At 47.5% G+C, this 14180-nt stretch overlaps 1 protein-coding gene across 1 annotated transcript; it reads left to right on the top strand.

The window, feature by feature from the left end:
- Positions 1 to 7543: 7543 nt before the first annotated feature.
- On the top strand, positions 7544 to 12138 carry LOC100841623 (O-fucosyltransferase 19). The gene is made up of 8 exons (XM_010233011.3): positions 7544 to 8442; positions 9793 to 9865; positions 9985 to 10055; positions 10136 to 10224; positions 10318 to 10450; positions 10542 to 10771; positions 10865 to 11341; positions 11423 to 12138. Exons 1-8 carry the CDS (start codon positions 7927 to 7929, stop codon positions 11625 to 11627), a joined length of 1794 nt encoding a protein of 597 aa, XP_010231313.2. The 5' UTR covers positions 7544 to 7926; the 3' UTR covers positions 11628 to 12138.
- Positions 12139 to 14180: the final 2042 nt, after the last annotated feature.

Genomic DNA, 14180 nt, shown 5'->3' with positions numbered 1-14180 from the left:
TCGCCACTTGCAATCCATGCACCGTGGCACCTGTGGTATCCCCTTGGCTATAAAAGGAGGACCTCCGCCAGCGGTCAAAGGGTTCAAAAAGAAAAGGGTTCGACCAACTCGTAGTTCTGCACTGGCAGTAGCCCAAAGTAGTAAGTAGCACTTAGCCAAAAGAAGGGTACCCGGGGACCCTCCCTCAGCAACTTGTAAACACACGATCTCCTGGTAATATTAGCTCAGACAAGCAGGACGTAGGGTTTTACACCTCCGGGTGGCCCGAACCTGGGTAAAAAGCGTTTGCATGCGTTCTTAGTGTGTTCACATGCTTCGCATCGGCCTCTCTAGTGATCGCCGGAGCGTTCCCCGTCGCCCACTGCCGAACCTAAAAGGGGATACCCGCGCATCCCCGGTATCAAAGCCCCGTGCTGCGACAGCTGCTGATAAAAACAAACGATCGTCTTCACAGTATGATGATGAATATGTTCAGGAGAGTGTTGACTGACCTAGATCTCAAAGAGCTATACTTATCTGGCAGGAGGTTTACTTGGTCGAACGAGAGATCGAGACCGACTCTGGAGAGGCTAGATAGGGTTTTTGTGTCTGTGGATATGGAGGCGGCCTGGCCAAATGCTTTTCTTTCGGCGATTTCCACCACCACTTCCGATCACGCCTCACTGTTGCTCGAGCTTGATGCGGATGTGAGGATGGGCCGGCGTTTCCACTTTTGAGGCCCACTGGACTCGGGCGCCTGGCTATCTTGGAGTAGTGGAGGCCGCTTGGGACTCGACTCAAGGCGTGCGTAATCCCTTTAAGAGGGTCGCAATGAAGCTTAAGAAATGTGCGAGGAGGCTCAAGAGTTGGAGTGATAGGCTCATAGGTAACCTAAAACTACAGTTGCTTCTTGCTTCGGAGCTTATCCTGTGCCTTGACATTGCAATGGAGTCACGGCTGCTGTCTTAGAACGAACGGGCGTTGAGACATTTTCTGAAGAAGAAGTTCCTTGGCTTGTCATCGCTCGAATGTACAGTGGCTAGACAGAGGTCTCGACTTCTGTGGCTTAAAGAAGGGGATGCAAACACAAGGTTTTTTCACCTCAGTGCTGCTAGTCATCGACGGCGGAAGAATTTTGTGACACAGTTGTCTTCGGAAGGGGCTGTTTTGACGGAACATGCGGACAAGGCCAATGCGGCAGATGATTTTTTTTGAAAACTTGCTGGGCACGGGAGTAGTAAGACAGTTTGGCCTAAATCTTGATTCTCTGAACATTGGAACCTTGGATTTGAGCTCTCTGGAGGTGGACTTTACCAGCGAGGAAGTCTGGGAGGCTATCAAATCCTTGCCGCAAGATAGAGTCATGGGCCAGACGGTTTTACTGGAAAATTCTATTCTTCTTGCTGGCAGATTATTTGTGGGGATGTTATGGACTGCTTTCAGGCGTTAACTCACATGGATGCTAGGGGATTAGGGGCTGTGAATCAAGCTCTAATCTTCCTTCTACCCAAGCGTCCGGATGCTAAGGAACTAAAGGACTTTAGGCCTGTAAGCCTAATTCACAGTTTGGGGAAGTTAATTGCGAAGGTTCTGGCTTCCCGGCTTGCTCCTAAACTCCCTGATCTCTTGGGGCTCCACCAAAGCGCTTTCGTGAAGGGACGATGTTTGCATGATAATTTTCTGATGGTGCAAGGTGCCGCGAGGAGGCTACATTCTACCCGACATGCTTCCATCCTCCTGAAGTTAGATATCACCAAAGCATTTGATTCACTTAATTGGGGCTTTCTATTCGAAGTTCTTATCAAGAGGGATTTTGGAAGAAAGTGGATGTCATGGATTGGAGGCTTGTTAGGCTCAGCCACGACTATGGTATTGATGAATGGCATTCCGGGGAGGCTGATCTTCAACAAACGTGGATTGGGGCAAGGGGATCCACTATCCCCAATGCTTTTTGTGGTGGCGATGGATGTGCTTAATGACCTCTTGGTGCATGCTTCAAACTCAGGCGTTCTCTCTGATTGTGGTCTAAGGAATCGTACTTCCGTTTTTGCGGATGATGTGGTGATGTTTCTGAACCCCAAACAGGAGGACCTCCAAGCTTGCTCTGCGTTGCTTGCCGATTTTGGCGAGGCCTCTGGACTTCATGTGAATTTGGCTAAGTGCTCGGCGCACCCTATTCGGTGTTCGTTGGATCAGTTGGAGGTGGTGGCGAGTGAGATGCAGTGTCCGGTTGCTGACTTTCCTTGCACCTATCTTGGGCTCCCTCTTGGCTTGCGGAAGGTCTCGGCGACGCAACTTTAGGGACTGGTCGACAAGGTCGGGAACAAGCTTCAAGGTTGGCGAGCTTCTTTGCTTTCCACCGGTGGTCGTCTCACTCTTGTGAAGTCCACTCTCTGTGCACTTCCTGTCTATTCCATGATATCCTTGGATCTTCCTGTTAAAACCATCAAAGCCATTGAGCGTATCTGTCGAGGGTTCTTATGGAAAAGGAGAAAGGAGGCAAAGGGGGGACATTGCTTGGTTGCTTGGAGTTCTGTCTGCATGCCTAAACGGCTGGGTGGTTTGGGCATTCCTAATCTTTGCCTTCTGAATATTGCAGTAAGGACGAGATGGGGTTGGCTTCAGAAAACGGAGACAGTGGGCCGATCTTGGTATCCAAATCTCAGATGCTTCAAGCGATCTATTTGATGCTGCTATCAAGGTGCAGATTGGTGATGGTAAGGGAGCTATTTTCTGGGATGACCCTTGGTTGAATGGTGCCAGACCGCGAGACTTGGCACCTTTAATCTATGAAGCTTGCGGCAACAACTCCAAAACCATGTCTGTCGCTTCAGGACTGCAGAACCAGGCTTGGGCGAGAGGTATTAACCTTAATCTTGGCGAGGCGGGTCTCCGGCAATTTCTGCTGCTTTGTGACTCGATTCAGGGAGTCACATTGGGAGAGGAACAGGATTTGTTCCAATGGAAGTGGACTGGGTCAGGCATCTTCTCAGCAAAGTCAGCCTATAAGGCTTTCTTTGAAGGACGAGAAGAAATGGCGGGAGTGGACCTCATTTGGAACTTGGACGCGCCGGCAAAGTGCAAGTTCTTCATATGGCTCACGTGTCGAAACAGATGTTGGACGGCGGACAGACTGGAGCGACGAGGGATGGATCATCCAGACAATTGTCCATTGTGTGACCAAGAGCCGGAGACGATTTCTCATTTGCTCCTCAGATGTGTGGTGGCACGACAGATTTGGTGGAAGATCCTATGCAAATGGGGGGCTATTCAGTGGCTGCCGGATGAGCACTCTACCATCGCTGAGTGGTGGGAAGACATCCATTTGCGAGGGAAGGCCAGACGAAGCCTTGCGACGAGCGTTACTTTGGTTCTTTGGGTGATTTGGAAGCATAGAAACAATATCGTTTTTGAAGGAGATTCTCCCAACTATACTAGAGTTCTTTCGAACGTTAGTGCGGAAGGTAGAGTTTGGCGCGATGCAGGGTTGCTTGGGGAGAGTTTCGGCTCTTTCCCTACGGTGGATCATGTTGATGTAGCGAGAGTGGGTTGAGTTGTATTCTATCCTTCGGGGTTGTAACAAACTGCATCGCAGTATTCCTCTTTAATGGATGATACACTCGCTTGAGTGTATTCTAGAAAGAAAAAAACAATGGGTGGTAGCATAATGTGCGGCTGCAATCTCCTTAGTGTCTTTTTGTTGGATGAATTAATATTTTTATTTTCATCATACGGTTTTGTTGAGCTGTGTGCATCTTGTTATGCAGAGGCCGGGTGTGAACTTGCTTAATGTATCTTCTTGATGCGACTTCTAAGTTCAATAACAGCTCCCTTTATCGAAAAAAAAATTAGAAAAGTTATATACCGATCTGTCGCTATTGTAAAAGAAAAAAGAAAAATTAAAAGGAATACAAGAAAACTCGGGTCACAGAAAGTTAACCTGAAACGCATGCGCCATGAGGAAAAGAATTAAGGGGAAAAAAGAGAGAAAAGGTGGGGGTTGTATATTCTGCTGGGATAATCTTATTTGAGAGGCTAGCCGCCCATGGCAGTGGTGCATTGCACACTAATACACTATGTACGCGCTAAATGGATCTTTTCTTCATTGTGTGCTGCTTTATTCCGGCGCACGCGACTCGTACTGAAACCGACTTGTGGTCCGAAAGAGAGCGACCCACTGCTTGACCGGACCCAAACGAACAATCTATCCCCAGCTCGCCATTTGCAGCCCGCACTATATATTTTTCTTCTCTTTGCCATCAGTGATTATCCCTCCACCGAAGAATGAAAAATATTAAACGGAGATGATCTCTCTGATCCATATTAATTGCTTCAAATTTATCAAAATAGAAACGTATTTATGTGTAAAAAACGTTAGTTACATGTAATATTTTGACAATTAATATGGACAGGAGAAAATAAGTTTTCTTTCTACTCCTATTTGGGAATGCATCAAGATAAATTTCACCCGACGAAGCGTGTAAAGCACTTTACGTACGACGATTTCACCTGTGCGTCTCCAAATCACTTTCGTTTGGATCGCGCGATGAACATCGATCAGTGGATGGCATTAGTGCAGTTTCCAAGGCCCCCACTTGCCACTTGGTGGTGGTGGTATGGTACTCTGCATCTCACACCAACCTGGATTAAATCAAAAGGCAGTCCAGCGAGCCTGCACGGCCTGCACTGCACCACACAAAGTCACAAACCACGCCACCTGTACAACCTTTCAGCTTCGAGCAGACTCCTTTCGGCTTAATTAATCGCACACGGATCGATCAACATTTAATCTCGCCGGGCAACCAGAAAGAACCAAATTAATGCATATGGTTTCAGATTCTGCAAAAGAAAGGATTAGTGATTCGACGGGTTAACTGATTAAGCTGGCGTGTTTGCTTTCTCACTTGGTACAAGGGGCCGGTCGAGAAATGGATCGGCCAGCGGTGTATCTTCTTTTTTCTTCTCCACATCCATGCGATCGACGGAGCAGGACAAGGACGTCCAGTGCTGACGAGGATTGAGGAGAGAAGAGAAAACAAAAATTGTCCATGTCTTTCTGGACACGGCGGCGCGTGGACATAGGGGCGCGGCGCGTGGTCACCGGATTAGAATGGTTGAAGCGCGTACTGTACGTGAGAAGGCCTACACGAGAATTTGTCTGTGTATTGTTGTTTGCTGATGTGATGGCTCGAGAGACATGGAAGGGAACAACAATGAAAGAACTAGTTTGGCATTGGGCTTCGTTTGGTGTTGTGGATTTGTACTATGAGTGTGTTTTAGGAAGCCCGGCTGCCCTGAACGATGTAAGGAAACCATATTCGTGTTTTAGTGGATGTTTCTCGAAAATTTATGCTCGTCCAAAGGCAGTGTACATGCATGAATGGCCGTTAATTAAAAGCCATGGAAGGAATGGGACAATATTATCAGCGCAAAGTACCATTTTCTGCAAGAACAGAAACCTGTCTGCATCTAGCTAGTCGCGCGCACTTAAGAGACCTCATAAAGTATAGATCGTTCGGGTTGAGATGGGCCCGTAGATCGACCATCTCGTCCCTGCCAGTTGCCATCGATCCATTCTCCAGATTGGAATTGAGGCATCAGTGTACGCGTATACACTCACTGGGCATAGTCAGGACCACCTCCACTTAGAAGCTAACACAATGACAAACATGCTTACACCCGTGTTAATTAGCTAAGCTCCTAACATGGTCCATGCACGGCATGCCTAACTTTTCTTGTGCTCAAAAAGGTGGCTGACAAACTTCTTCGTTTATGATATGCGCCGGCCTCTACATAATTAAGATCGGGATGGAACCCCATGCGGACTCGATGGACATATATCCATGTGTGTTTCTAAATTGTAGCCCACTAGAATAGTATCAGATGGTGAACTAAGAGTAAATAAATTGCTTAAAATCACTGTTATTAGAGTTTGAATTGCCTTTGATTTCATGGAGTTGTACGTGCCTAGCTGTAGTGAAGTAAAAGCTACGAAGCAGACAATTTTGTTTGCAACAGGAGATAATGCAACCATCGAGAGTCGAGTTTTCGCAGATAGGCATAACCTGACGTGCTCCAACCCACGATATGCAAGTAAACAAGGAGTAATTTGCAAAATCCCCCTCTGAGCCCAGATATGCAAGTGAGCAGGGAGTAATTTGCAAAATCCCCACACCCTTTCTAAATCAAGAGAATTTGCCCTGACCCTAGAAATATATTAACTTACCTCATCCCGCACCCACACATGTGGGTGAATCCGCTCTAATCATCACTACACGAAATGACGCCTATCGTTGGTCATATGTCTTCAGAAAGATGGCAACGATCCCTTTGGTCAGGCAGGTGAGTGTGTGTGCGCGTGCAGACCTACGCACGGACAGATTTTTTTTTGAGAGAGAGGAAGGCACTGACAGCTCAACCCAAACCCTGGCATCCCGGGCTGGGCCCGGGTCCAAGTTTCCTTCCGAAGCCCGGCTTGAAAGCATGAAAGAAGCCCAAAATGTATTAAATTTAACATTTTCTGAAAAATAAGTATGAAAAAGCCACTTATTTATCTCTATTATTTTTTTCTATAATGGCTTTCTCCGAGTTTCGGGCCTGGCCTGCTTGGGGTTTTCCTGTAGAGCTTTACGAAGACCAGCCCGAAACCTGGATCGGCCTTATTTGTTCTCTCCCCGTGACCATTATGAGTGTGCGTCAGTCGATCGGATGGTTGTGCCTTATGATCGGATTATGCGAGGGTGTCTCCTCTTATATACACAGATAGTACTGTGCATGTGGGAGACCGGTGAAATGAGCACAAGATGATGCATGCAAGGATTCTCGGTGAATATTGCTCTAGCCTCTAGCATGTGCATCCTAGGTACTGTATATTACTACCTAGGATCGATCGGTGCGAATGCCATTTATACAAATACTTCCGTGTTGATTATTCCTCCAACAAGAAGACAGTACCGATGAAGCAAATGCTGTTTGATCAAACTGAGCATTCATACACGTGCAAAGCGCGCGTACAGCCAGTATGAAAGCCAATTAATCGGCGCGTCAAATCAAACACAGTTGCTAATGTTGCGGGCAGAGGCCACGTCGAGCATTAAAATTGCTGCAGAGATTCGATCTCCTGGCTCGATTCGGCGAACCCACGGAAAGGAATTCCTTTTTCCGGCGTCCTTGTCGTATAACCTGAACGGCAATTGAAGGTAGGAGTAGTAGTATAATTGAGGAGACGTCATCCCGGCCGAACCCTGTTCCGGACCGGACAGAACCTCAGGTAAGCCGCCTGATCTGGTTTTCTTTCCCCCGCCGGGTCTCGAGGACGCACACGCATTCTCGGTAACTGCCAAACTGACCGTGACGACAACAGCAGAGGATCGGCACAGAAACATAATCGGATACGACTACGTACAGGTACAGATAGCATGTAGTACTCGTACGTACGTACACAAAGAATTGTAGCGCACCGTACTTGCCATCGCGAGCCCGTAACTCTATATTCAAGGCAGGGGCACGAAATATTCCATACTCGCCACAAACGCATATGGAACACCACCAGACTACGCACGGCACGGGCTAGTAATAGTACACCTTCCATGCATACATACTTCCCCGGACCGGGCGGGCCAAACACCGCATACAAAAGGCAAGGCACGCGGCGTGCGTAGACTCGGAACGATCGAACGAACCGCACGCTTCACGCGCGCGCGCGAGAGAGACCCAGCTCGATCGCTTCGTCATCGAGCCCAGCGGACGCGGGCACACACAAAAACGGAGAAGAGAGATACAGAGACGCCTTGAATCCTTGTTCGCGCACGGCGGTTGCCAAGAGGCGCCCCCCGTTGGTTTCCCGGGCGGGCGGGGGGGGGATCCTATTCTTAGGCGCCCCGCCGAACAAAACCCGGCGCGGCCTCAGCGTGGCCGCACGCGCCCCGGGCTCCCTCCTGCCACGCTATGGCCGCGGCGGCCGCCACGCCCTCATCATCGTCCGCGGCAGCCACAGCATCCTGCTCCTCCTCCTCCAGCCCCGGCCCGCACCGCAGGCGCCTCAACGACATCGACGAGCACTCCTGCTGCGGCCAGGACCACCACTTGATCTTCCCCTGCGACGACGACGCCGAGGGCGGCCCCGGCCCCGGCCACGGCCACGGCCACGCCGCGACCGGCATCAGGTCCTCTTTGTTGGCGCGGCGGAACAACAACAACAACAACAAGCGCGGGCCCGCGGCAGGCGCGGCCGCCTGGATGAGGCTCGTGGTTCTGTGCCTGCTGGGCCTCGTCGCGCTCGTCGGCTTCCTCGGCTCCTACCACGGCCGCGGCGGTTCCAACGGGGCAGGCTCTGGCGGCGAAGGGGGGGAAGAAGGCGGCGGCAGGCTCGTGCAGAGAGTGGAAGTGGCCGACGCCGACATCGTCATGGGGTGGACGGCCGAGAACCTCACGGCCATCACGCGCCGCCCGCCCGACCCTCCGGTACGTGCGATCCTTACCGCCGTTAATCACTCCCTGGCGCGGTCAAATGCTCTGTTATTACAACCTTCTGTTAGTTAGTTAAGCAACTGTTTTTCCATGCACGTATTTTGCAAGAATAACCGCCACGCCCACCACTTTTTTTTAACTTCCTCTATGTATACAAGTACAATTTCGACACAAAATTTCATTTTTCGACAGAGTTTTCGTTTTTATTTTCGGGAGAGTAGAATTGTAGGACTTCGTGATTTCCATTTGGGGCTTCATCAGTTGAGCTGCGGTCGACCGGGCCAATTTACGACTTTGGATTAATTTTGGAATGGATTGATCCTACACTTTTAAGTTAACTGGAGACGGGTGGTTGCTCCTAGTACAATTCAAAATACGCGTAAGGTGTAAACCCTCAATCCATAGTGATCCATAGAAAAGAAAAAGGAGGAGACGTGTGTGGATCATTCCACATGGCCGACTGAGTACACGGGACAAAAGATTGTTGACAACGACAAGTATTTAGCTTGCGCTTGTTGTTGCTGGCGTGAGTCACCGAAAATCGAAGAACCCCGAGCATATGCCGTGAGTTTCAGAGTCCTGAAGCCAGGGTGTGCTTCTTTTCTGAATTATTTAATGTGTGGCCGCTAAAACGAAACTTTTTTTTATGTGTGGGTGTTTTCTTGCCATCTGTGAGTATTTTTCTTCGTCTCTACATGTGAGATACATCGCTTTTGTTCTTTCCCTGGTCTCTGCTGAGCCATCGAGAGCACTCAGCCACTCACAATGAAACGTTAAGACTTAAGAGTGACATGGATTGGTGCCACCGAGGTTGCTTTCCCTTGTAATTGTCGAGAGGAGCATTTAGGAAAGAGAGGGGAAATTGGTTTAGTGCATTGATTAACGGCATGCTATTTGGTTTATAAAGTTACTTTTCTATACAATAATTTATATGGGTATAATTCCAAGGTCTAGTATCCATAGAGTTTTAATAGTTGACTAATTCTAGGATACAATTTTTCCATCAATTAAGTGGTGTGCTGGTTTTGAAGATTCATCTTAACACGAATTAAAAATTAATGATGATGAACTATCAGGATCCTACCTACCCTCCTACAAAAATAATATTTTTCAGATCGATGGAAAAAATGTGGTGCGTCTGGCCGGGTTGAAAGTTGGGACTAGGGAGTAGGACCAACAAGCTTCATGATGCATAGGTTTAGGACAGTGCTGCAAGAGCCTTCCAGATGGCAGTATTGTGTCCATGTTCAGCCAAGAAAATTCACTCAGCAAAGCCATACACTCATTCAGATATGCGATGTGCTCACTTTGAATTTACTGAAGTTTCCTTTAAAACTTGGACAGATACCAGAGATATGGATGAAACCAGACAATGGGGGTTACAGCCAGTGCATTGAACGTCCAAAGAATCAGCGCAGTAATTTCTTCCTTCTCTACCCCTTCACGATCTATTCCCTGCCAAGGCTCCAGCTTTTTTTTTTTAAACTACTTCCAAGGCTCCGGCTAACATTCTCATGTGGCTCATGCTCACTGCAGGGACTAACAATGCAACTGTTGGTTATCTAATTGTTGATGCAAACGGTGGACTGAACCAGATGAGAATGGGAGTACGTATATACTTGTGCAAACTCTTAAGCTTGTCAGTGCCTTTCAGCTAACTCATATTCCTCCGGAACTATTCTTACAGATAAGTGATATGGTTGCAGTGGCAAAGATCATGAACGCATCACTAGTAATCCCCACTCTGGATCATCAGTCATTCTGGACTGATCCAAGGTATGCTGTGCTTGTATATATCTTCTCCGCTGTTCATGTAATGCAGGGATGAAAGATAGGCCAAGTGAACTGACAACTAGTGCTTGAATGTAGTGACTTCAAGGATATATTCGACGTCGATCGCTTCAAGGAGACATTAAAAGAGGACATTGTGACTGTAGATTCCCTACCTCCAGTTTATAAGAGGGTGAAACCCTACGTGAGAGCACCCACCTCCTGGTCCAGGGTATGAGTCAATATGGCCTTACTGATCAATATAGACAGCAGTAACTTGGAATTTTTCGTTGCATGCTGAAGTGTTGGCTCCATTTTTGCAGGCTTCCTTTTACAGAGATTTCTCAAGGATACTGAAGAAGTTCAAGGTAGTGAGGTTTACCCATACGGATTCACGAATTGTGAACAACGGCCTTGCTCCTTCTCTCCAACGGCTTCGCTGCCGTGCCAACTACAAAGCGCTTCAGTACAGGAAAGAGATAGAAGAGCTCGGTACCACCCTAGTGAAGAGACTGAAAGCTGGATCAGACCACTACATCGCACTTCACCTAAGGTGATCAATCAACACACTAAAAGAGAAAAAAATGTTTGTGGATCAGTTAATCCTCCAATCTCGTTTTGCTTAATTTTCCAATGAAATGGACAGATACGAGAAGGACATGCTGTCCTTCACCGGCTGCAACCACAACCTGACGCTTCACGAGGCAGATGAACTGACTGATATGCGGCTCAAAGTGAGGCACTGGAAGGAGAAGGAGATCAACAGCGAGGAGAAGCGTCTCCAGGGTGGCTGTCCCATGACACCTCGCGAAGCTGCTGTGTTCCTCAAAGCCATGGGATATCCTTCCACTACAAAGATATACATCGTGGCAGGCGAGATATACGGGGCGCACAGCATGGACGCGCTGAAAGCTGAATACCCAAACATTTACACTCACTACAGCCTAGCCACGGTAGATGAACTAGAGCCGCTCGAGTTGTACCAGAACAGACTAGCTGCTGTGGATTATATCGTGGCCCTGCAGAGTGATGTGTTTGTGTATACATACGATGGAAACATGGCAAGAGCAGTGCAGGGTCACCGAAGATTCGAAGGATTCAGGAAAACTATAAACCCCGACAGGTAAGTTCTTGAAATAGCAGCCCAAGTTTTTTATTTTATTTTCATCTTGATTCTTGGTCATAAATCGTTTCCTGTCTGCAGGCTGAAGTTTGTGGAGCTGATTGATAAGCTCGACGAGGGTTCCATAACCTGGGGTGAATTCCAAAGTGAAGTGAAGAAGCATCATGAAAATAGACTTGGAGGTCCATATGACAGAGTACCTGGTGAGAGTCCAAGGCAGGAAGAATACTTTTACTCAAATCCTATCCCTGGATGCCTGTGCAAAAAGGTGCAGAGAGTAAAGTGAAACATATATATCTCAAAAGGGAAATGGTTCAGTTTTCAGGCACACTGCTGCCAGCTTGGCATCAGGTGTAACATGGATGGAGATGACACTTCCTCCACATGACAGAGATGGCCAATTAGACAGGATCCTAGCAAACTGAGGCCAGCCATTTTGATTATTTCCTGGGCTGACTACACATGTAGTTGAGAGCATGGAGCCAAGAAATCACAAGGAACGATGGAAGGAGAACAGAGATGTTGAAGCACTTGAAGGATCAATATACCATCAGTTATAGGAACGGCCACAGTGGAAACTCTTCACTAAAGCTGCTTGTAGTTAGGCCATAAACTTGCCTCGTGTTCTTGATTGTTTCAGATTCGTTGTAGGAGTGACACCGCTGGATGGATTCATAAGAATAATGCATCCTGCTGCGATTGCCGGCTGTAGAAAAAGCTGCTACCAGTGTATAATCACAATTGACAAATGGAGTATTTTTGTAGTTAGTTCACAGCAATAAAATCTTACTAACATATATAGCGATGGCAGGGTAATAATACATTAAAACGCTTTGATTGGTTTTTGTCTGTGGCATTACTCATGTTTGCGCATAACAGAACTATCAAAATTACCGTGATGCAAAAAACGGAGGTTTCAACCTCCTTTTCGAAAAGAAAAGAAGAACTACCAAAATTACTATAGCAGTTAAAGTCATTTTTAATGTGCAGGTTATTTTGCAGCAACTCGATAAATATGTAGTGTACGTTGATTTACCCTACTAAAACTAGTGGTCTGAAAGAAAACTATAGGTGAGACTTACACAATATAAATTATACTATGAAAAACAATAGGTGAGACTTCCACAATATAAATTATATTATGACAATCATTTCCAAAAATATTTATGCATCTTTTTTTCCTTATTAACATATACTCACTCTGTTCCATAAAATAAAGTGTATTTTGTTTTTTATCAAGACTTTCATAAAAAATTACTCCATCAACGTGTAACTTATGTGATGCAAATCATAATCATAAACAAATAATCCTAAGTATGTGGAATGATATAAAAATTATTTCAAAAAAAATATTATTAAAAAACTAGTTGTTGGTGAAAAGTCAGATCAAAGGAAACAAAATTCACCTGTATAACGATGGCAAGGTTTTTTCTTTTAGGGGAATAGCGATGGCAAGGTTTTTTATTATAAGCATCTGGCTTTATAGATTCAATAAACAAAGTACAAGTGATTGAAATTGAAACGAAAACCGACAACAAAAAAAACCTAATGAAACTAAAAGTTACATCAAGATTCTTTGAAGTAGACAACACTTGATCCGTCATCCGTATGTTGAAAACTCTCCATGTCTCTGGTGATGAAATAGCAGAAGATTAGAGTTGCCCAAGCTGAACTAACCTCATAGGTTTTGAAATAGCCGCATGAGTCGCTCGCCGCAACCGATGAGAACCTAATATCGTTGAACGCACTGTGGCAGGGGACACACCCCCTGCAAGGCAGGTTCTCGACCTGCTCATTCGTCGCCTAACCGACTAGAAAGAAGACCAAAATAACGAAAATACAAACCGCAAGATCTACCAGCTCCATGGAGTAGATTGTGTTGACTACGCCAGGAAGAGGATTGTCGTACCAGTGGCCCATGGGGCCCCACTGGTACGGGACGCGTGGGTCGCAACTGACGAGATCCCGCTAGGCCGGCTCCCCGGGAGGGGCGAACCCAGGAAGCTACCAGCTCGCTCCCCAGCAACTTGCCGGGCAACGGTACCGGGGCACCTTCCGGGTACTGGAGCTTTGGGGGTTGCAGGTGGGGCCGACGGAACAGTGGAGACAAGACTAGACAGCGGGCGCAGTGCATTTAATGCGCCGACAGGAGTCACTTCGGCAGGGCTAGTCTTGCCCAATAAGTCTAGAGCAGCTACCCTAAGAACTGTTTTGTTTACAATGCACAGTGGCCTGGGCGCTGCATGAAGCCCAGCGTGGATTTACAGTAGAGTAAGTTTGGTGGCAATGACACGCGTGTAGATAACGTGTCACGCTGCATGCATCGGCACCTGTGGTATCCCTTTGTCTATAAAAGGAGGACCAATACCATCGGTCAAAGGGTTCGAACCCTAGTCAGTAGCAAGTAGTATTGCACCCGTTCATAACAAAATCCCTTAGAAGAACAAATATCCCACCCGGGAACAACAAACAGCAGGACCAAGGGTGTTACACCTCCGGGTGCCCGAACCTGGGTAAATCCAAGTGTCTACACTTCGTGTCTTTCGTCACGCCGGCTATCGCCGGAGCACTCGCCTCGCCCCTCACCGAACAATAAGGGGGTGCCCAGCATCCCCGGTGCCGGAGACCCGTGCTCCGACATCTGGCGCGCCAGGTAGGGGGGGCGTGCAGAGAACTTCGGGTGACCGCCGGCGTCATCGGCTTCTTCACCAGTGACATCGTCTACGTCAACTCGCCATGCCGCCCAAGAAGGCAAACGAGCCCCGGGTCGACTTGCGCGACACGCTGACCATGCGCACTTGAACCCACGAAGCCACGCACACGTCGCAAGGCCAAGGGG

The sequence above is a fragment of the Brachypodium distachyon genome, chromosome 2, assembly GCF_000005505.3.
Source record: "Brachypodium distachyon strain Bd21 chromosome 2, Brachypodium_distachyon_v3.0, whole genome shotgun sequence".
In the NCBI taxonomy this organism is placed as follows: Eukaryota; Viridiplantae; Streptophyta; class Magnoliopsida; order Poales; family Poaceae; genus Brachypodium; species Brachypodium distachyon.
The sequence above is the reverse complement of the archived record's forward strand: the minus strand, read 5'-3'. Positions and strand labels throughout refer to the sequence as shown.